The following is a 24,964-nucleotide window of genomic DNA, read 5'->3' on the forward strand; positions in this document are numbered from 1 at the left end:
TATTTAATAAAATCGGCCAATGCGAAGCCCATAACTAGGTTGGTGGAAAATCTTAAAAAAGGAAATTATTGACTAACAAATTCACTTTTGGAAAGTGTCATGTTAATCATCCTTTGTTTGAAAGAAAGAATTTTATTACCTTATGGATGATAGGATAAACCTAGACACATTCTAATACATCCACTCGGCCGCCCCTCTCCAATACACACTTGTTTTTTTTTTTTCCAATTTCTTTTCTAGTGGATGTAACTTTAGAGTATGGACGTAACTTTAGAGGGCCTCTACATTTGAACAAACCAAATGAAGGGGATTCGAAGTAAATCAAATCAAAGAGATAACTTTTGATTTATGATTTATATACCTCTCAATTTTTTTTCTTTTACCATTGGCCCCATTTAACTTTATTGGCATTGTGATAAACTATATCAATCTTAGGAAACTCCAAGGGTACACCCCATAGAATTATGGTTTTGTTATGTTTCGTTTTTATTTATGAATTTTCGCATTACCGCTTCCGCTTGAGCATTCTTGGGCCGATCCAGTCACTTTTTTCGTTTTCAGTAAGAGTCATATCTACCGTTGTTTGGTTTACAATTGCACTTTGATTCACCGGAGCAGTCTGAGTCTTCACAATATTCCCTTCCATTGCCTCTGAACCTCTAGGCGCCTTTGAGGAATATAATCGAACATGGTTTGTACATTGATGAGAGAGGTATGCAGACACCTTCAAAAGAAGGCTCTGGTACCAGGTTGAAAACTGTAATTTCAGTGAAAAAATGTGTTGACGCCACAGATTGTTATGAGCAAACTTTCCTGTGTATTGATTGTATTCAATTATTCTCAGTAGTGAGCTCAAGGAAGCTCAACTTTAAAAATAGGTCCAGAAACAGCGAGGAAAAAGGAATAATCAACTAACAACCTAACTAACCCCAACTCAAGATGCACAATAGGCCAGGCTTCGCTAACCCAACCCAAGACCAGATTGAACCAATTAAAAAGGGGTTGGTTTGGCCTATGCCTGATTCGGACCATGCTGGTCCTTAGCCGATCCCAGGAATCAATACTTGGGACCAGCCCAACCCAGTGGCTCGAGGGCTTGTTGGGCCTTTTTTTTAAAAAGATTATATATTCTTAACTATTATTTTTCTATATATAAATTTTATGTGATTTAATTTATTATTTATTTATTTCATAAAGATAATTATAAATTTAAGTAATTCTGTACAAGAATACTTCAATATCATAAAAAAATAAAACAAACACATGCGTACCTAATGCGGGATTGGTTTCGGGTTGGTTCGGGCATCAACCAGGCCGGTCCATCGATTGAAGTTGGGTTTAAAAATAGACACAATTGGGGCACACTTAGAGCTCCTAGACTGCCCTAAGACCGGCCACGAATAGTAGCGGGCCGGTCCTAGGGTGGACTTTCTCAGGCTAGTTCATGTCAGTCTTGTACTGACCCATCCCACTATGAGCCTGGATTCCGGAGATGCTGGACAGCCGCTGCACTTTCATGGCCATCACCATTATTTCCAACGAAACAGGATACAACTACACATGCCAAGCTATTACTTCTTTCTTTTTCTCCTTTTGATTACAATGAGAACGTAAATGAGTTGATAGAGTGTTTTGTTTTGGATTGTTAGTCGAAATAGAAGCTATGATTTCACAATAATTAGTTGAATGCTGCTAAATTTATGGGTCGTACAAATTTAGTTGTTCAATCCAATCTAAGATAGATATTTGGTGGTTCGACATGCTCAAAGAACTAGGAGCCGTTGTTTTTCTATAGATTCTATTTTCCATTTTTTGAAACTAACAGGGTAATACGAATGATTAATGAAGAATGATGTAGTTTGATGTTCTATTTTTTGCAGTGGGTGCAATATTTTCTAAAATATGATGCACCTGTTGAAATGCTAACTTTGATTGAATAACTTGAATCTGTTAAAATATGATTAAGCAGTAAATTGTATAAAATTGGTCAACTTCTTCTATATATAACACAAAAGAGTAATAATGTTAATAGAAAGAGTAATAAAATTATCATAATACAATAATAAAGTGAGGACATCACCTTTATCATATTAATAACATGAAATTAATAAATAATTTTAAGATTTTAAATAATACAGAGTACAACCAAGAGCCACCAAATTCCATTAAATTCAAAACAATGCAACAAAATATTATAGTAACCACCTGCCCATCCACTTAATTACAAACCCTTACTCCACCATATCCCAATTGCACCACAAATCTCTTCCAATTCAGCTTTTCATTCATATGGGAACCTCCTACAAGCTGTCATTTATCGTGTTCTCTGTACCTGACCCGTTTAATGGCATCACCTGTAAAATTAGCGGTGAAAGGTACATAGAACCACAATGTAGCCGTGAAAGATTTGCAGCTGAGGATTCATCCATCCAACAACTTATAGATCGGCAATTTGTCAGTAAAAGTGATAGATTCGAAGTTAAAATCTCCATTTGCCGCTCATGGAGAAGTGATCGGCATTAACTCATTCCCCTCTCATCACTAAGCCTTTGTCCACTTTAATGAAATCAAGGGCGCAAAGATGGTGAGGCAGGGCCTGCAAGGCTACATTCTTTACAAGAAGCCTCTAATTATTAACTTCGTCAACAGGTTGGTGATTATTATTTTTTCTATTTCATGATTTTTCTATTGTTTTTTGTTAGTGTAAATACTATTTTTGAAGGCTTAAATATATTATTTGTTCTGTAATTTCGCTGCATTTCATGTCTGAAATGACATATAAACTTCTGTAAAAGGAATGTCGCAAATCAAATGAGCTTTTTAAGCATAAATATCAAAAAACACAAACAAAATATTTATAAATATTTGTAGACTAAGCCGAATATTTAGTTATCAAGCAATTCAGGATTAAGATCTTGTTACCTTTAGGTAATAAGGTTGATTAATTGCATCATTTTGATTTGAATATTATAAAGGCTCTATTGAATTTTTTTGTCCTATAATAAGAGATATTTGACATTTTGGAGCTTCAAAAAGTGAAAGTTATAATTTGATCTATTATTTTAGTAAATTTGCTATTGCTAACACATTTTGAAAGAAATTTCCAAATTTGACCGAAATTAGCACGGGCGTAAATTTGAGGATATTGGTTGACTGAATGTTTACAAGTTAGTCATGAATTCGAAATTTGCCATGATGTTGGCTATAATATTAGATTTTAGGAGGAATTTTCATGGACAAGTTGCATCAAATCAATAAAACAATGAAGAATATTTAAGCAGTAAATTGTAAAAATTTGGGTGACTCCTGCAATATATAACAAAAAAGAGTAACAATGATAATAGAAAGAGTAATAAAATTATCATAATACAATCATAAAAGTGAAGACATAAACTTTATCATATCAATAACATGAAATTAATAAATCATTTTTAAGATTTCGAAGCTTGATGTTATAAAATATAATGATACGAAACAAAAATAAAGACTAAGCAATGCAAAAATGAAAGCATTAACTTTAGAGTTAAGAAATTTCATGATAAAATTGCTTGAAAAATCAACAAATTAAAATTAGAAACACAAGCATGTTTATGATAAATAATATATAGGTCCAACAAATTTAGAATTTTAATTTAATTTTGGGTGAATAACAGAGTAAACCAAGAGCCACCAAATGCCATTAAATTCAGAGAAATGTAACAAAAGACTGCAGTAACCAACCCCCTTACACTTCAGAACCTCACACCACCACATCCCCATTGCACATAAATTTATTTCTATTCAACTATTCATTCTCATCAAAACCTCCAATGACCCATCATTTATCTTGTTCTCTGTACTTGACCTGTTTAATGGCACCACCTGTAAAATCAGCGGTGGAAGACACAGAATACCATGATGCTGCTGTCAAAGATTTGCAGCGGGAGATTCATCCATCCAAAAACCTGTGGATCGGCAATTTGTCACAAACGTGACAGATTTTGAGTTAAAATCTTTATTTGCCGCTCATAAAGAAGAGATCAACATTAACTCATTCCCCTTTCATCACTATGACTTTGTCCACTTTAAAGAAATCGAAGGCATGAGTTGGCGAGCCAGGGTCTGCAAGGCTACATTCTTCACAAGAAGCCTCTAATGATTAACTTCGCTAAGCAGGTAGGTAATTTCTTGATTATTTTATTTTTTGATTTCTCTACTTTTTTTTTTATTAGTGTTCATACAGCTTTTGAAGGCTATTTTTTGTCCAACAATTTTGCTACTTTCCATGTTTGAATGGCTCATAGACTTCTTTAAAAAGAATGTCGCATATCAAATGAGATTATTAAGTACTAATATCAAAAAACATACACAAAAATGTTTAAAAATATTTGTGGACTAAGTTGAATGTATAGTTGTAAAAAAATTTGATAATAAGATCGTGTTGTTACGTTTAGATATTAAGGTTGATTAATAGCATCATTTTGATTTGAACATTATAAAGGCTTTATTGAAATGTTTTGTCCTATAATAAGAGGTATTTGTCGTTATTGAACCTTCAAAAAGTGAAACTTACAATTTGATATATTGTCTTAGTGAATTTTTATATTTACTAACATATTTTGATAAAATTTTTTGAATTTGTTAGAAATTGGCAAGTGCAAGTCATGTGCTGGTGTTAATTTCAGGATATCGTCGACCAAAAGTTAGGACGTTAATCAGGAATTCGAAATTTGATATGATGTTGACTATAATAAGAGATTTTAGAAGGATTTTTTAGGGGCAAGTTGCATAAAATCAATAAAACAATGAAGAATTTTAAGCAGTAAATTTTTGTATAAAAATGGTCGACTTCTGCAATATATAACCAAAAATAGTACTAATAATAATAGAAAGAGTAATAAAATTATCATAACACAATCATAAAGTGAGGACATAAACTTTATCATGTCATTAGCATGGTTTGTTTTTATAAAATATAGTGATAAGAAAAAAATTGAATACTAAATAATGTAAATATGAAAGAATTAACTTTGGTATCAAAAGAAATTCCAAGACAAATTTGCTTGAAAAATCAATAAATTTAGATTAGAAACACAACAATGTTTCTAATAAGTAACATATAGGACAAATTTAGAATTTTAATTTAATTCACAGTGAAAGTTATGATATTTTTAAATATTTACAAAACCTCACTCCACCACCTCCCCGTTGCACACTAATCGCTTTTTATTTCGCTTTTCAGTCACATCGGAACCTCCGACGACCTATCATTTATCTTGTTCTCTGTACATGACCCATTTAATGGAATCACGTATAAAATCAATGGCTGGAGCTACACAGAACCATGATGCACCGTCAAATATTCTCAGAGGGTGATTCATCCATCCAACAACTTGTGGACCGGCATTTTTTCACCAAAAGTGACAGATTGTGAGTTTAAATCTCTGTTTGTCACGTAGGGAGAAGTGATTTTCCAACTAATTTTTAAATATCTGGAAAAATATGTCATAGAATCATGAAATTTGTAAAATTAATGGGCCAAATCACAAGTTCTAATTTAGGACGAAAGTCACCATATTTTTAAATAATCCATAGTATAGTTGGAGGGCACCACAGTAAATTAAATTCAAATTATAGTATCCAACGCGCCAATACAACCATCCACACTCGTGCCATCACCATCCTTCGGCCGGTACGTACACAAAATCTCTTTATAAGATAATAATCTAAATTTTTGGTACAATTATTAGCATTAAATTTCATCCTTTATTTATACATATAGAAATTTTAATACATCAATAGCATGGAATTAATAAATAATTTTAAAATTTCAAAGTATAAAATACAATGAAAAGAATAAAAAACGAACACTAAGTAATGCAAAAATGAAAGCATTAACTTTAGTGTCTAAAGAAATCCCAAGACAAAATTGCTTGACAAATCAATAAATAAAGATTAATTGCACACGAATGCACGCAACCTGCTGTAAGTAATATTTCTAATGAACAAATTATTCTTTATAAAAAAATAGCAAAATACTTCACTATATTTTTTGAAATCAAGTAATTTACCTTTTCAGAAAGGAACGTAAAAATTGCTCTATTTAAAAAAAACATAGGAAGGTAATTTGATTTTTTTTCTCTTAAGGGATAATTTGATCAACTACAATATCACATGAGGTAAATTGCATGAAACTCTATAATATAAAGCTAGACTGATATTTCTTAGTGTTTATAGAGAACAAGTCTAATAAATATCATTAAGTAGTAGGACCAATTTAGAAATTTAATTTAATTTTAGAGTGAAAGTTATAATATTTTCAAATAATACATAGTATAACTAGGAGCCACCAAATGCCATTAAATTAAGACAAATTCAACAAAATACTACAATAACCACAACACCCATATACATACTACAAATACCACAGCCCCATCGCACACAAATCTCTTTCTATCCAACATTCATTCATATCGGAATCTCTGACGACCCATCATTTATCTTGTTTCTGTACTTGACCCGTTTAATGGTACCACATGCAAAATCCGCGGCGCAAGCTACACAGAACCACGATGTGACTGTCAAAGATTTGCAGCGGGAGATTCATCCATCCAAGTTACTATCTCTGTCTGCAACTCATGGAGAAGTGACAGATTCTAAGTTACTATCTCTGTCTGCAACTCATGGAGAAGTGATGGGCATTAACTCATTCCCCTTGCGTCAGTACGTCTTTGTGCACTTTAAAGAAAGCGAGTGCACGAAGTTGGAGTGGTAGGGTCGGCAAGGCCACGTTGTTCACGAAAAGACTCTAATGATTAACTTCGCTAAATCGGTTGGTAATTTTTTAATTTTTAATTTTTTGATTTCTCTATTTTTTTCTACTTTCCATATCTGAAAATAAACTTCTTTAAAAACACACACATAATGTTTATAAATATTTGTGGAGAAAGTTGAATGTTTAGTTATCAAGTAATTCTAGATTGAAATCATGTTAACTTTAGATAATAATTTTGATTAATGGCTTCATTTTGAATTGAATATTATAAAGTCTATTAAATTTTGGTCCTATAATTAAAGGTGTTTGGCGTTTTGGACCTTCAAAAAGTTAAGCTTATCTTAGTAAATTTTATGATTTGCTAACACGTTTTTTACTAGAAATTTCTAAATTTATCAAAAATTAGCACGTGCAAGTCATGTGCTAGCATAAATTTGATAACATATTCATGACTTGCACATGTGTTTTTCCAGCTAATTTTTAACTTTTTGGCTAAATGTGTCCTCAAATCAGAAATATGCAAAACTAATGGGCCAAGTCGCAAATTCTAATTCTTAATGGACCCAAATGCCAAACAACTAAAATTACACCAATCTCTTTATAAGGAAGAACCCATCCATCAATTAGTGAAATTTAAAAATTTTCAAACAACGCAAAAATTGATGGGAAATTAATTCATATTTTTGAAAATTTTTGGGATGAATCTATTATATATTTATATATGGTAATCACATAATTTCATCAATAAATTTTAATAAATTGATTAGTTTGATAATATATCGATATTCGATTCATATATTAATATGGCAAAGAATAATAAAATAAATTATAATAAACACATAAAGTGAGTCAAATACTCACTTGTTTGGTGCGATTCGAACCCATCATCTTACACTTATTCTTGAAACCTAGCTCACCTATGGGTGATAGGCTAAGACATTGTTGACCGAAAGTTTAGAACTTAGTCAGGAATTCAAAACTTGACATGATTTTAGCTATAATAAGAGATTTTTTAGGAGGATTTTTCAACGGCATGTTGCATAAAATTAATAAAACAATGAAAGATTTTAAGCAGTAAATCGCATAGAATTGATTGGCTCTTGAATATATAACAAGAAGAGTAATAATAATAGTAAAAAGAGTAATAAAATTATCATAAACAATGATAAAATATGGATATAAAGTTTGATTTTATAAAATATAATGATAAGAAAAAAATTGAACACAAGTATGCAAAAATGATAGCATTAACTTTAGTGTCTAAAGAAATTTCAAGATAAAATTGCTTCAAAAATCAACAATTTAAGATTAAAAATACAAGAAAGTTTATAATAATGAGAAAAAAATGAAAGCATCCTCCTGTAATTATTATAGCAAATGCATAAATTATTTCTGGTAAAAGGAAAAAGCAAAGTACCTCCTTATATTTTTTAAAATGGAATAATTTACCTCTTTAGACATAGATATAAATTGCTTTATTTTTAAAAAATATAGGGAGGTAATTTGATTTTTTATCATAGAGGGGTAATTTACTTAGGTACAATACCATAGGACGGAAATTGCATTAAACCCTATAATGTAATGCCATACTAATATTTCTTAGTGTTTATAGAGGACAAGTCTATTAAGTATTATTAAGTAATAGAACCAATTTAGAATTTTAATTTAATTCAGGATATAAGTTATCATATTTCCAAATAATGCACTATACAACCAAGAGCCAGTAAATTTCATTAAATTCAGACAAATCCAACAAAATATTGCAGTAACAACCCCGCTCATACACTTACAAAACCTCACTCCACCACATCCCCATTGCACACAAATCTCTTTATTCACATGGGAACCTCCGTCGGTCCATTATTATTCTTGTTCTGTGTACTTGACCCGTTTAATGGCATCACATGTAAAATCAGCGGCCGAAGCTGCACAAAACCACGATCCGACCATCAAAGATTTGCAGCAGGAGATTCATCGATCCAACAAGTTGTGATCGGCAATTTGTCACCAAAAGTGACAGATTTTGTGTTCAAATTTCTGTTTGACGCTCATGGAGAAGTGATCAGTGTTAACTCACTCCCCTTGCATCACTACATCTTTGTTCACTTTAAAGATATCGAGGGCACGAAGCTGGCGAGGCAGGGTGTGCAAGACCACGTTCTTCACGGGAAGCCTATAATGATTAACTTCGCTAAACCAGTGCATGATTCATTAGTTTTTTTATTTTGTGACTTCTCTATTGTGTAAATACTGTTTTCCAAAGATTAAATATGATTTTGATCCTGTAATTTTCTACTTTTTATGTCTGAAATGACATATTAACTTCTTTAAAAGGAATAATTCTAGATAAAATCGTATTACCTTCAGATAATAAGTTTGATTAATGGCATCATTTTGAATTACATATTATAAAGGCTCTATTGAAAATTTTTGTCCTATAATTAGAGGTAATTGGCATTTTGGACCTTAAAAAAATGAAACTTATAATTTGATGTATTATCTTCGTAAAAGTTTTGTGATTTAATAACACATTTTTTGCTCGAAATTTCTAATTTGACGAAACTTAGCACATGCAGTTTGTGTGTTGATGTAAATTTGAGGATATATTCGTGACTTGCACATGTAGTTTTCAACTAATTTTCAAATTTTTGGCAAAATGTATCCTCAAATCATAAAATTTACAAAATTAATGAATCAAATCGCAAATTATAAATCTTACAAATATGCCAAATATCTATAATTATATGACTAAAATTACAATAAAGCTTATTGTAAAGCGTGTCATTGTAATAGTGTATCACGTCCATTTTCGACTTTCAATATTGAATCTGTTGCTTTTTAGGACTTTATTTATCTTGGATTGTATGAAAATAAATTTCTGATGTAGTTTTTGTTAGAATTGGTAACTGGATAATTAATTAGATTGGTGTTTTCGTAATTTATTTAGTAATTTTTTATTGAATTTAATATTGGAGTAAATTAATATAGTTAGAATTCATTTGAAATGTGTTTATTGTTTATATATTATGCTTTATAGCTTTAAAATTGCAACAAAATCCACAAGTCAATCTTACAATCCATGTAGTTGGGTTGCGCATTGATTGACAGTTATGAAACCAACTTTTGAGAGTTGGGTTTAAAATGTTTCAAGTTGAGCATCTTGATACAGACATCGAGGACTCTATCAAGACTTGTACTGAGTGATGCATCCATTAGGTTTGTGTTGTATTTCATCGACGACAAATGTAGAACGTTTATGCAAGTTCAGTGGATAGTTGACAACGGTTATCAATTCAACCGAACTGGCTCACAAGGTGTCATCCTTTGAGGCCTGGTCGGTACATATGACTTGCATCCCTTGGCCTCGATAGTATTGGATTTGGTACATAGACTTGAGGAACCATAACAATCACATGCATGTAATGGTTGTATCTTGGGCTTGATAAAAGATGATTGTATCTTTAATTTGGTTATTATATGTTTTGAGAAGTGTGGTCAGAATTTAACTAATTGAATTAATTAAATTTGGGCTTAGCAGCTTGGACTGTTTAACTAGGGCTTTAGTATTATTGACTTCCTTTTTCTAGTTTTATTGCTTGTCTTGTTGCCTAGTACTAACTTTGTTTTTGCTAGCAATATATATTCCAACCGCTTTTTCCCTCTTAAAAAAGTTGGGGCTTAGCACAATTTAATATGTTTGATTATTTTAATTGAGCTTAATTAAAGTAGTTAATTATATTAATTAAATATTGGACTCGAGCTTTAGTTTATTTAATTAGATTAAATAAATTTATTCGACTCCTATTGGGCCTTAAAATTAATTAGGTCAATTTAAAAATCAAATGGACCTTTGCTGGGCTTGAATTGATTTAGTTGTTGAATTAAACCAAACTCGATCCACCTAAATAAAATTCTAGCCGATTTTGAGAGTGACTAGGTCAAAAGAGGAGTTAAGACTTCTCCTCTACAGACCCCACTCGGCCATGATGACGTATAACACACCAAGTGTATTATTTTTCCCAACATCTCTCATCTCAGTGTTTTGAAAAATTAGCTTTTTCTCTCTACTCTACATCTCTCACAATCCATCCACTACTCTCTCTTCCCTTCTCCATCAAGTTCTTCTTGAACAAGTTTCAAGAAAAGTTAATTAAATTCGATTCACTAGTTTGAGAGTGAGAATTGAATCCATTTTCTTCAATAGAAATAGTTTCTACTGCAAGATCTCAAGTCATCTAACAGTGGTATTGAAAATTATGCTTCCGACGTGTGATGTGGATGAAGGAGGAGGAGGTCTAAGTTGATCTTTGCGTGAATGCAGATCCGGAGAAGGAACAACGAGCAAAGTAGATTCGGACAAAATCAAAATGGTATAATTTCGTGGTTAGATTTTTATTTGTTTTTTCTTTCTGCCTTAAGCCACCAAAATCATTTATGCATATTTTTATTTATTATTTGTGTTTTTAAGTATGGAATGCCCGAAAAATCAAGAGATACGCTCTCTTAATTGGATTTTAAATTCAATTTAATTTCCGCTTTCACTGCTTTCATTATTTTTCCTTAAATGTAGCACAAACTAAGGATAAATACACTCTATCTAGTCGTTAGTTTTATGTGAATATACTAATGCTTTATACATTTAAAAATCTGAATATGTGATTGGGAAAGAACTTAATGCTTTATATATTTGTTAAACTATTATTAATAGAAATAACTTAAACCTTAATTATTCCACCTAATTGGGAAAAAATATCAAAACACGTATTCTTGTTAAAGGTTTAGACCAAAGATATAATCTTTTAGATCTATGTAGGAATTTATCTGTTTTTATTTTTTGGTAAATATAAGTTTTATTAATAAAACAAGATCGTATAGTACAACAATGCTCAACTGGTGGTTTCTCCCTCGATAGGTCAAGGGATACGCCATAATCTATATAACGCACATGAACTAACAAAACGAGATAAATTAACACTGATAATCCTCTGTCTAATATCTTCCACAATGATGGTGGCTATGATGCTTGGTGGTCGCTCCGTATGCTCAAAGCGTCTCAAATTTCATTCCCTCCAAATGTGGTAAATGCAAGCAACAAGGAGTGCACGATAAGCCAAGTTAATGATATGTTTTCCTCTCCATTTCCTTGCAGCCCACTCAACATCTCGTGGCCACTGTCTATTAGGCCATTCAAATCGAACAAGCAGCCGAATTGCTATTAGGTATCTTCTGGCATAACGACATCAAAAGAATAGATGAGTATGTGTCTCTATTGTGCCCTCATCACATAATATACAGGCGCCTAGGTATGAGCGCCATGGTTCATTAGCTGTGGATAGTTTCCCCAACATCGCAAGCCATAGGATGAAATTATACCTAGGGATCTTCAGGAAACCCGAGACTAGTGAATACCAACCTACCTTGGGTCCCGGTGGGTCAAATAGCCTATAAGGAGATACAACTGTGGGTCGTCCCATCTCGAATCGCCAGATAATATGATCTGTTTCGCCATGAATTATTAGTAATGCATGCAAAATCTCCAAGCACTCAATGTCCATAATGAGAGACCAATGCCATTGCCCCTCTATAATAACACCAGTGAGCTTGTCCGCTGTCCCAAGCCCAACGAACCCCCATTGTCAGTGACCGTCCATACAGATTTATCACGTTGCCGCCCGTTATATAACCATTCTACCCAGATTGATGTTCTATCACACAACTTCTTGCTCATCAATGCACGGTTTAAAGTAGCGATGTCCCTTAGACCCTAACGCCCCTCTGACGCCGGTCTACAGACATCCCTCCATGCCACTTTGGCATATCCACTGGTCGTTGTGTCCTTCCACTTAAAAGCTCTCACATGCTTCTCAATCTCCCTTACAACACCTTTGGTAGGTTGAATGCAAAAGCCCAATATATACTTAATGCCATAAGAACAAATTTAATAATCTGTATCCCAGCATATGATAATCTCATTCATTCCCAACCTTTAATGCGTTGATCAATTTTCAATAATAAAGGCTAGCAGTTTGTTAACGATATTCTAAAGGAAAGTAGAGAAACTCCCAAGTACCTCATCGGAAGGTGCCCGTCCTGGAAGTCGAGCATCAGTAATAGCTGCTCCCATATCCCTTGTGCAGATCGAGAGATGATTATATGGCTCTTATCTGACCAGGAGGCGAATAGATCCAACCCTTGCTTAAAAACTCCTATAGAGTCCATATCAGCTTTGCAGAGTAGCAATAGTTCATCTGCAAATCCAAGCTAAATAATCCAGAAGGTTCACATTTCCAATGAAAGGAAAAATGCATATCCTGATAAATCATCTGCAGAAGAATCAAATGCATAAACTCCATTACGAGAACAAACAAATATCGTGATAAAGGGTCCCTCTACCATAACCCTCTCGATCCCAAAAGAAACCCTGAGGTTTCCCATTCAGCCCGACGGAAAACGAGGGTGTCGTGACACACTCCTCTATCCACCTAATGCACGTAGTCAGGAATCCAAACAGGTGTAACACTACAAGTAGAAAATCCCATTCTACCCTGTCATAAGCTTTCCGGATATCCACTTTCAGTGCACATCAAGGAGGTAGGCGCGCCTGATTGTAGCCTGTAAATAGTTAACTATATATTGTCTCCAATACTACGACCAGGAATAAAGGCATCCTGACAAGGGCTTATCAACTTATCCAACACCATACTCAGCTTTTGCACAATAAGTTTGGCAATAATCTTATATAAAACATTACAACACGAAATAGGACGAAAATCTGTAACCATCGTAGGGGCATGTACCTTAGGGATAAGTGCCAGAAGTGTGGTGTTGATTTGCTCCAATGTTTTCCAGTGGTAAAGAACTCCAAGATTGCCTTCATAACCTCCGAACCCACGATTGGCCATGCAGCTTTATGAAAAACTGATGAGAACACATCAGGTCCAGGTACTTTATCTTCAGCAATGTCAAACATTGTCTGTTTGACGTCAACTACAATGACGGGTCTAAGGAGCTGAAGCCCTTCCTCCTCATTGGGGACATGTCTAGCCCATGGCCTCAGATACCGAAAATCTATCACCTGCCTCCATCTTTCTCCTCCTAACAGAGCCTGATAGAAGGAGACAAACTCATGAATATCCGCTCCTGGCTCTGAGTAGGTGGTCCCATGTTCATCATTTATTTGCAAGATTCTTCGAGTGGCACGTTACTGAGCTATCTTGCAAAAGTAGACTCGTGAGCATTGATCCCCATCCTTCATCCATTGCATCTTAGCTTGCTGCTGTAACATGATTTGTTCCAATTTTGCCGCCTTAGCGTATAGCAAACGACAAAGGTGTTCCAGGAGTAGAAAGAGGTTATTTTGTCTATCAGAGCTAACCAAGATCTATGCTTCCTCAAGGAATCCTTTAGCCAGGCGTACATTCTCCGAAAGATCTCCTTTATTACGCCGTTGCTGTCTGAATACTGGCTCTAAAGCTTTTAGTTTCCGCATAATCGCGTACATAGGCACTCCAATAATGTCGTGTTGCCAGACATTTTGCATATTGGGAATAAAATCTGGTGAAAGAGTAAGGTAATTATCAGATCTAAAAATACCTCCCAGTTGTTGTTGTCGATCCCCATATAGCACCAATGGTGAATGATTCGAGGTGTGTGGAGTGAGGTTTGAATAGTATGAGTTAGGGAAACGCTCAAGCCCCTATGTTATGTATGAGCATCCGATCCAAACGCTTCCACAAACTTGGCGAATTCGAAATCCGGTTATGCCATGTGTACCATTCACCCTGCATAGGCATTTATAGCAATCCCGTATCTTGTACGCATGTATTAAATTCATCCATCGCCAATGTGATATCACCAAAATTACCACACACCTCACTGAGGTCACGAAAAACATTAAAATCTCATCCTACTATCCACGGGTCATCCACACACCGACCCGCAAGCACCTCCAGTGATCGCCACAACTCACACCGCTCAGCAATTTCATTGGCACTATACACAACAGTAATAATCACATTCGTATGGAGTGCTCTAACAGTTACACGACAGTGTACAAATTGATCACCCAACTCTATCACATTAACATCAAGAATAGTATCGACCCATGCAATCCATATACGATTTCCAACAGACACAGGATCAACAAACCACTTCCATTGAGGCAGTAAGAAAGATTATATACGATCAATATTAGTATTTCTTACACACATTTCAAGAAGGCCAATAAATTGTAACCTGAACTCAGTTGCTACGTCTTTCAGTGCCAGCTGATGGTCCCTTTTGTTCACGCCACGCACATTCCATATAGCAGCGTTCAACATGGATCACCCGTGGCGGGGCTGCTTATGTTAGGACCTCGAATGGTATCATCTGCATCATCAAGGGAGTTAAGTGAATCAAAAGTATTAAAGATGACTAACTCCTTACCCTTGTTCCTTCCTTCGTTGACTCCTTGTGCGATAGGGGTACTCGGAGTCTCAGATACAATAGGCTGCTGATTAATATCTCCACCTGGGTTATTTTTGTCTTCCTCCACAGCCTTACACGATTCAACTATGGGTGGCTGCACTCGTGCCATCTACGCATAAACATTGATCGGCGGTTTCGGTACTTTCACGGGAGGGCAATCCTTCATGGCATGTCCGAAGCTCATGCAAGTGGTGCATTTAGGGGGCAACCACTCGTATTCTACGTCAACCTTACATGCAATTTCTCCTCCTTCCTCTATTGGTGACATAATAACCAAATGCTTCGGGAGTTTGGCATTGATGTCAAGCATGACACATACACGAGCAAAATCCAGTCTCATGCATGCGGATCAAGAGGTCGTCCAATGCCACTTGCAACCATACTCAAGCCATCATTAGTCCACAATTAAACTGGCAGGTGTCAAAGTTTATTCCAAACTCAGACTTGGGTATGTTTCAGCTTACGTAAGACCATGCCCGACTCCCATTTCTGCAATACAATTGGTTGTCCTTGGAACAACCATGGTCCGCCCTCTATAACTTCTTCCATTGCCACTATAGTTTTGAATCAAAAGAAGAAAAATCCATTTGCCATGGCCGTGACTTCTGTTAACAATGGCCAAATAGATTTGACATAGTCTTTTACGTGATGAAAATACGGTCTTTTGCCCAAAAAATAACCCACTGCTCTCGCATTCCAGCGACATGAACCATCTCGAACCATATCCATCATGGGTTGTACAATAATATTGCTATTTTTCATCATAGGTGGAACATAAGTAAATATTTTTCCAGTCGAATTATGGAAAATATTGGTAATTTTATCGTAATAATTCATGAAGTTCGAACAAGGTTGCAGTGGCACATTACCAACGAAGATTTCGGTGGGCGAAGACGTCGGTAATTGTGATGTGGCAGCCGCAGTCATGTACACTAGCGCAGCATAAACGAAAACAGCGTCGGCAGTAGGCAGTTTCGGCAGAGTTACTTTAACGGCCGAAACCGTTGCAGTGGCGGTTTTAGCAGTTCCAGCCCATCCAGTCACCGGAGCCATCTATGCAGTGTCTGCAGTATTCGTAGTAGGGATCATCATCATCGTCTCCGGTTCTCCAATGTTCTGTATCCGATCTGGGCTAGGAGTAATCGCCTGCGCAACCATGGAAGTTTCATCTTGCGTCGCTAGCAGCACCACAGAGACCCTCAGATTCAAATCTGCAGTAACCCTATTTTCAGAGATCTACAGCGACGACGCCAAGCAAGGAGGATCCTCCGCTGCCTGTTCAGACATCAAGCCTACCAAACGGCAAAACCGCAGCTCCTGCGAATTCCTGTCGCCCAACGCCAGTGGAGATCATTCAGTGCGCGAACAAATTCGTCATTCCCTTTGTCGATTACTCTATTGGCCAAAATAATAAAATCTGTAAACTGAAACTCCATGGGGGACTGATTAAGGGCCGACGCATCTTCCCCGTCCAATCTTTCATCAGTTGCTGCAACGTTGTTGCTGTTCGCCTGCCCTCCATGTTCGTCAACAACATTCCCCAACTCGCCGCTATCTATCCCCGCCACCATATCGTCTTCATCCTCATCGGCCGCAGCGTCAACGTGAATTCCGTGTGAAGAGTGTGTAGTTTTAAATTATTAAATTGAAATTGATACTATTTAATTAAATAAATAAAAAATTAGAATCATGCGATATGGGGTGGGCTTGCAGGACGGGTTTGGCGGGGTTGGGCTTTTAAGGGGATAGGGGAGCGTCGGGGTTTTTCCAGGGGAGGTAGGGTACGGGTTCGGGGTTTACGAAGAGGGGAAGGTCCGGGTCCGGGCAAGAACAAACCCGCACCAGACTTGCCCCATTGCCATCACTACTCAGAAGTGAACTCAAGAGAGCTTGTCTGTAAGTTTAGGTCCAAAAGCAGCAGAAAAAATGTATAACTAACTACCAACCTAACTAACCCCAACCAACTTGAACACCTGTCAGAATTAACAACTAGACATAAAAACTATATATGCATGTGAAATACATTTTCAGATATAAAAAACATGTTGTATGGATAGCGCATCTTCCTCTTTCTTCAGCCTGGATCCTGGAGATGCTATACTGTAGTTGCACTTTTATGGCCATCACAATCATTTCCAACATCCTCCCCAGAAGTTGAACGTCGATCACCGGAGACCAAACCCTACTTGCACAATAAAGAATCGAAGGTAGCTCCCAAAAGAATTTTGTTAAACGTGTAAGCAAGTTGTTTGCAACATGGAAGCCCTTCTTTGTAACAATTACGAACAATGTGACCGTCAATGTCCAAGTGCTTGGTTCGTTCATCAGACACCTTGTTGCCCGTGCTATGTAAGGCGGTTGGATTATCGCAATGCAAAGGAATTGGCGTAGGACAACAATCCCAAAATCACAAAGGATATATGAGATCCACTTGAATTCGCAAATAATAGGCCTCATGCTATGATATTCGGCCTCAGTAGATGATCGAAAACTGTACACTGCTTCTTCATTTTCCAGGACACAAGGGCATCTCCAAGAAAAATGCAAAACCTAATCATCGAACGGTGCAAATCCACACAAGAACGCCAATCCGCAACACAGTAGGTTACAAGATAGGAAGGAAAGAGAAGGTCTTTTATAGGAGACCCTTTGAAATAGCAAACCAAATGCAGCACCACATGCCAGTGAGCCTCACATGAATTTTGGAGGAATTGGCTAAGTTGTTGAATGCCATGTTAAATATCAAAGCGCGTGAAGCTGAAATAGAGCAAACAACTTACTAAATGGGGATAAGGTTAGGACCATTCAAGTAAGCATTAGTATGAGAATGTAATTTCATGCCCTGCGGCACAGGAGTAGCGGCGGAAAGTGTCTGCTGAAGCCCACAATCAGTAATAATATCTAAGATATACTTGGAAGCGTAATGGAGGTTTCGTGAGCAGATCCCACAATTTGGAGCCCAAGCAAATTCCTAAATCCTTGATAGTAAAAATATCGTCAAGATAGACCTTAACTTGAGAGATCAATTCTTCTGTAAGGACCATAATGAGAACGTTATCGACATAGACCAAAAGACCAATTCAATCATCAGTCGATACGTTTGATGAAAAGGCAATATTCATGGGTAGAAGGATGAAAACTTATTAATGAGAGGGGTCCATTGGATGGGAGAGCCCGAGAATAAATTAATAAAATTAATTTATTGGGCTTGCCCTTATTATTTAATAAGTTAGACTTTTTAATTAATAAAAGCTTATTGGACTCATATATTTAATCCGTATTAAATATATGATGGACTTAATTAAGTTGACTTTAGTAAAATTGGATTTAATTAAAATTATTGGGCCTTGTATTTTATTTAATAAAATCGGCCAATGCAAAGCCCATAACTAAGTTGGTGGAAAATCTTAAAAAAGGAAATTATTGACTAACAAATTCACTTTTGGAAAGTGCCATGTTAATCATCCTTTATTTGAAATAAAGGATTTTATTACCTTATGGATGATAGGATGAACCTAGACACATTCTAATACATCCACTCGGCTGCCCCTTTCCAATACACACTTGTTTTTTTTTTTCCAATTTATTTTATAGCAAATTGAGTTGAGGGATCCCTGTTCTAGTGTGGTATGGACGTAACTTTAGAGGGCCTCTACGTTAAAGCCTTGTGTGAACAAACCAAATGAAGGAGATTCGAAGTAAATCAAATCAAAGAGGTAACTTTTGATTTATGATTTATGATTTATGTCCCTCTCATTTTTTGTTCTTTTACCATTAGCCCCGTTTAACTTTATTGGTATTGTGATAAATTAGATCGAATCCTCAGATATTTCAAGGGTACACCCCTTAGAATTATGGTTTTATTATATTTTGTTTTTATTTATGAATTTTCGCATTACCGCTTCCACTTGCGCATTCTTGGGCCGATCCACTCGCATTTTTTGATGTTTTCAGTAAGAGTCATATCTACCGTTGTTTGGTTTACAATTGCACTTTGATTCACCGGAGCAGTCTGAGTCTCCACAACATTCCCTTCCATTACCTCTGAACCTCTAGGTGCCATTGAGGAATATAATCGAACAAGTTTTGTACATTGATGAGAGAAGTATGCAGAGGTCTTCAAAAGAAGCCTCTGATACCATGTTGAAAACTGTACTTGCAGTGAAAAAATTTGTTGAAGCCACGGAATGTTATGAGCAAAATTTTCAGTGTATTGATTGTATTCAATTATTGTCTGTAGTGAGCTCAAGGAAGCTCGACTTTAAAAATAGGTCCAGAAACAGCAAGGAAAAAGGAATAATCAACTAACAACCTAACTAACCCCAACTCAAGATGCACAATAGGCCAGGCATGGCTAACCCAACCCAAGACCGAATTGAACCAATTAAAAGGGGGTTGGTTTGGCCTAGGCCTTCTTGGGACCATGCTGGTCCTTGGTCGGTCCCAGGAATCAATACATGGGACTAGCCCAACCCAGTGGCTTGGGACCACCTGGCCTTGGACCGGGCTTGTTGGTCCTTTTTTTAAAAAGATTATATATTCTTAACTATTATTTTTGTATACATAAATTTTTACATGATTTAATTTATTATTTATTTATTTCATAAGATAATTATAAATTTAAGTAATTCTATATAAGAACACTTCAATATCATAAAAAAATAAAATAAACACATGCGTACCTAATGCGGGATTGGTTTGGGCTTGGTCCTCAATCGGGCCGGTCCATGGACTGAACTTGGGTTTAAAATGGACACAATTAAGACACAGTTAGAGCTCCAAGACTGCCCTAAGACCGACCATGAGTAGTAGCGGGTCGGTCCTAGGGTGGACTTTTTCAGGCTGGTTCATCTTGATCTTGAACCGAACCAGCCCACTATGCACGTTGAACCTCAACCAATTTGGACACGTGTCAACTTTACAATTAACAGCTGGACACATAAAAAATATATATGCATAAGAAAGTAGATTTTCACTTATAAAAGCTTGTTGTATGGATAGCGTGTCTACCTCTTTCTTGAGCCTGGATTCCAGAGATGCTGGATTGCCACTGCAGTTTCATGACCATCACCATTATTTCCCACGAAACAGGATACAACTACTGATGAGTATACGTTTGAAATATCCAAAATACCCTTCATTAAGGGCATTTTAGTCTTTTGCCCTGCATCGGCGCCTTTAGTATCGGGCGGGTCGAAGCCGACCCGACCTGGATCCGGCCGTCCACTTGAAGACTCAGACAATGATGATCGTCCGATTTGAGACGTAAGCTAGTAGCATAAGGTCACGTGGCCCTTTCAACAGTATCCAGCTAAGCCCTATAAATACCCCAAGACACCATATTTTGAGGTAATTAATGCTAAACTAGTTCGACCTACACCCTTAATCGCATACTTTTTCCTCGATCAATCTAACTTGAGCGTCAGAGGGGCGTTGTCGGGGACGTGCCCGACGAGCTCATTTTACCTATCTTATTCTCAGGATCCCAAAGACTTGGTCTTGGTGGGGTTAGTCAACTGTAATGAGGTCGCTCACTCTAGGTTGCTGATTTTGAGCAAGACCAACTACACATGCCAAGCTATTACTTCTTTCTTTTTTCTCCTTTTGATTACAATGAGAACGTAAATGACTTGATAGAGTGTTGAGTTTTGGATTGTTAGTCGAAATAGAAGCTATGATTTCACAGTAATTAGTTGAATGCTGCTAAATTTATGGGTCGTACAAATTTAGTTGTTCAAAGAAACTGCTAGAAGGCAGCTGTTTGAAAACACAGAGCCGCATAGACAGTCTAGAGAGCCAAGTGAGCCGGAACATCGAAGTTAGAGGACAGCGACGTCGGAGGCCGGTTCTAGTAGTCATGTCCGAGCAAAAAAGAGGGAGCCCGTAATATCATGAGCGGAGGTTGAAAGCATGGAAAAGCAGATAGAGCTCCTAAGCAAATAAATTGATGAACTGAAGAAACGAGGGGAGATAGTCTCCCACAACAAGAATTCTCCATTCAACAATGATATATTGATTCAGGTGGTTGAACCAGGATTTAGAGTGCCTGATTTGCAGAGGTATGACGGTACGTAGGATCCACATGAGCATATTGCACCGTTCGAGATGGTGATGAATTTATACGGACAGCTAGGTCCCATCATGGCAAAGTTGTTCGCCACCACACTTTCGGGGAAGGCGCAAGAATGGTTCACCACTTTGCCCCGAGAGAGTATTGAATCATATGAAGAGCTCGTGTAGAAATTCTGCTTCCATTTTGCGAGCAAGAAAAAACAGAAGAGGTCGGCAACCCACCTGTTCAACATCCGTCAGAGGGAGGACGAGACCCTGAGGAACTTCATGGGGGAGATTCAACAATGAAACGTTGGAGGTTCAGGAGCTGAGAATTGACATGATTGTGAGCATTCTGATACTCGGTTTGAAGAAGGGTCCATTTACATCTGCGCTCGCGCGCGATCCCCGGGTGATGTGGAGCAGCTGATGGCTTTAGCTCATAAATATATAAACGAGGAAGAAATGAATGCAATGAAGGATTTTGAGAGAAGAGAGCGCGAGCAGGCATACAGACAACCGCGAGACGTTAGAGAAGGCGGTGGAAGCAGGGCTAAGAATGACAGACCCAAAGAGCCGAAGTACCAGCCCAAATACCACAACTACACTCCATTGGCCATGTCGCGTGAAAAAACCTTGATGATGGTCGAAAATGCAGATGTGTTGAAGTGGCCAAGGCACACCAGGTATACCCCCTCTAAGAAATTTTCTAACAAGTATTGCATATTTCATCCTGAGAGGGGACACAATACGGAGGAATGCTTTCAGCTAAAGGATGAGATAGAAAGGTTGGTGAGACAGGGGTATTTCTGAGATCAGGTCCATGCCAATTGCAAGATCAACAAAGATGAAGTAAGGAGGAGCAGGTCGAGGAGCCGGGATTGAAATCCTGGCCCTTCCAGAATGGATAAGGCCCCAGCTAGCAGAAGCAATGCACCAACGAAGGGTGTGATATATACATTTGCTGGAGGGTCCAGCGCAGGAGATTTGCAGAGAACGAGAAAGAGATGGGCCCGAACATTGGGGTCGAGCAGAGAGGGAGTTTGTATTGAAAGTAGAAGAAGAAGAATCCATCTCCTACGACAGTTTAGATAGACCAGCGGATAGTGGAGACATGAACGATCCGATGGTCATCAAGCTCGACATAGCGAATTTCACTGTTCACAAAGTACTGGTTGATAGCGGGAGCTCTGCGGATATCATTTTCAAGAGCATGGTCTATAAGATGGGTCTAGAGAATGCCTGTTTGGAACCTATGAAGACTCCTTTGGTCGGTTTTGGAGTGAGTGAGGTAGCTTCGCTGGGAATGATTGAGGTAGCTTCCATGGGTGAAGAGCCGAAGCGAAAAACCCTGATGCTAAAATTTTTGGTAGTCGATACCCCATTTGCTTATAATTTTATTCTGGGCAGACCCGGTCTGAATTTATTTCGAGCAGTCATCTCGACATATCACATGAAAATAAAATTCCCCATGGAGAATGGAATAGGAGAGGTGGCCTACGACCAGAAGGAAGCTCGAAAATGTTAGAACTTGTCGCTGAAAGGAGATTCAGTCAGAAGAAAAGAAAGACTGGGGAAGACACGGAGCTGCGGCAACCCAGTGGTGAGTATAAGGGGAGAACCACGAGAATTGGGGTAAACATGGGAGAAAAGGAAACAGTCATGATCGAATTCTTGAGAAGGAACGTAGACATGTTCGCGTGGAGCCCCTCAGACTTTACAAGTGTCAACCCTGAAGTGATCGTGCACAGGTTGAATGTCGGTCCCACAGCACGATCGGTCCAACAAAGGAAGAGGTCCTTTGGGGCATAGAAGAACAAAATTATAGAGTAGGAGGTCGCCAAGCTACTCGAAGCCGGTATGTATCTGAAGTTCAATATACTGATTGGCTGTCTAATGTGGTGCTTATCCCTAAGTCCTCAGGGAAGTGGCGGATGTGTGTGGACTTCACCGACTTGAATAAAGCCTGCCCGAAAGATCATTATCCCTTACCCCGGATTGATGTCATGGTAGATTGTACAGCAGGGTTCGAAATGTTTAGGTTATCATCAAATTTTTATGGCCAAGGAAGACCGGGAGAAGACATCTTTTGTTACCAATAATGGAATTTATTGTTATAACGTAATGCCATTCAGTTTGAAGAACGCAGGTGCGACCTATCAGCGATTGGTGAATAAGATGTTCCACGAGCTCATCGGCAGGACCATGGAAGTATATGTCGATGACATGTTGGTCAAGAGCAAGAGGTCGCAGGATCACCTCGAACATCTCGAACAGGCATTCAACATCATGAGGACGTATGGAATGAAGTTGAACTCGGACCAATGCACATTTGGGGTAAGAGGAGGCAAGTTCTTGGGATACATGGTCAGTGAACGAGGAATTGAAGCTAATCCCGAGAAGATTCAAGCCATCATGAACCTGAGATCGCCGACCACAATCAAGGAAGTACAGAAGTTGATGGGTAAGATTGCTTCACTGAACCGATTTATTTCTAGAGCTGCTGATAAGAGCTTACCTTTCTTTAAAATCTTGAGAAAGACTAAAAATTTCGAGTGGAACGAAGAGTGCAAAAAAGCTCTGTAAGATCTCAAAGATTATTTGACAAGGCCTCCACTTGCTCGAAAATCCTAAGGAAGGGGAAGCGCTGTTTCTGTACTTAGCTGTGTCCGAGAGCGCTGTCAGCTGAGTGCTAGTGCGGGAAGAAGAAGGGAGTCAAAGCCTTATTTATTATATCAGCAAAATATTACAAGGAGCGAAATTGAGATATTCAGAGATGGAAAAGCTGGCACTCGCGCTGGTTATCACAGCCCGCAAGCTGCGACCATATTTCCAATCGCACAAGATTGTGGTGTTGACCAATCACCCTTTAAAACATGTGATGTCTCGGCCGAAAGCTTCAGGAAGATTAATAAAACGGGCGGTCAAATTGGGGCAATATGACATTGAATATCAGCCCAAAACAGCGCAGAAGGCACACGTGGTAGCAGATTCTGTGATGGAGTTGTCTAGCGATCGCAAAGAACAGAATTGCAAATGGATACTGCACGTTGATGGATCCTCAAATGCCAATAATGGGGGTGCTGGAATATTGATCCAAGGACCCGAGGAGGTGGAGATCGAAGTCATAGCTCGATTATCGTTCCCGATCACTAATAATGAGGCGGAATACGAGGCATTGATTCTGGGACTAGAGCTTGCGTATGAAGCCGGAGCAAGAGACTTAGAGGTTTTCACAGATTTACGAGACGAGAGAAAAGATAATGACATCCTACAGAGGCATCGTTAAGAATTGGATGGACAAATTTGATAAGTATTCCATCTCGCAAGCTCCCAGGGCAGAAAATGATAAAGCAGACGCCTTGTCCAAGTTCGGAGCAGCAATGTCTAGAATAAGGGATCGCAAGTTACAGCATTAGTCCGAGAGCGATCAGCCATTTCGGGTAAAGCGGAGGTGCAGGCAATATCTGGGGTTGAATCCTGGAAAGATGAAATAATAAAGTATTTGGAGAGCGGAACCTTGCCGGAAGATCCCATTAAAGCTAAAAGAGTAAGATTTCGAGCCGCAAGTTTGACATTGCTATCAAGCCCGTTGTACAAGCGAACGGTGAATGGACCCCTATTGAAGTGCTTGGATGAAGAAAGAGATAAATACGTGATGCGAGAAATCTATGAGGGCAGTTTTGGAAA

At 37.6% G+C, this 24,964-nt stretch overlaps 2 protein-coding genes across 2 annotated transcripts; both read left to right on the plus strand.

Annotated features, from left to right (window-relative positions):
• Window positions 1–21,739: 21,739 nt before the first annotated feature.
• Window positions 21,740–23,860, plus strand: LOC148788297 (uncharacterized). Its single transcript, XM_088879976.1, has 5 exons — window positions 21,740–22,066; window positions 22,257–22,589; window positions 22,685–22,909; window positions 23,026–23,315; window positions 23,410–23,860. Exons 1-5 carry the CDS (start codon window positions 21,740–21,742, stop codon window positions 23,858–23,860), a joined length of 1,626 nt encoding a protein of 541 aa, XP_088736102.1.
• A 190-nt stretch (window positions 23,861–24,050) lies between these two features.
• On the plus strand, window positions 24,051–24,563 carry LOC148788298 (uncharacterized). The gene has a single exon (XM_088879977.1). The coding sequence runs from the start codon at window positions 24,051–24,053 to the stop codon at window positions 24,561–24,563; it is 513 nt and encodes a 170-aa protein (XP_088736103.1).
• Window positions 24,564–24,964: the final 401 nt, after the last annotated feature.

Source organism: Sesamum indicum, linkage group LG4 (assembly GCF_026168435.1).
Source record: "Sesamum indicum cultivar Baizhima isolate 11 linkage group LG4, ASM2616843v1, whole genome shotgun sequence".
Classification (NCBI taxonomy): Eukaryota; Viridiplantae; Streptophyta; class Magnoliopsida; order Lamiales; family Pedaliaceae; genus Sesamum; species Sesamum indicum.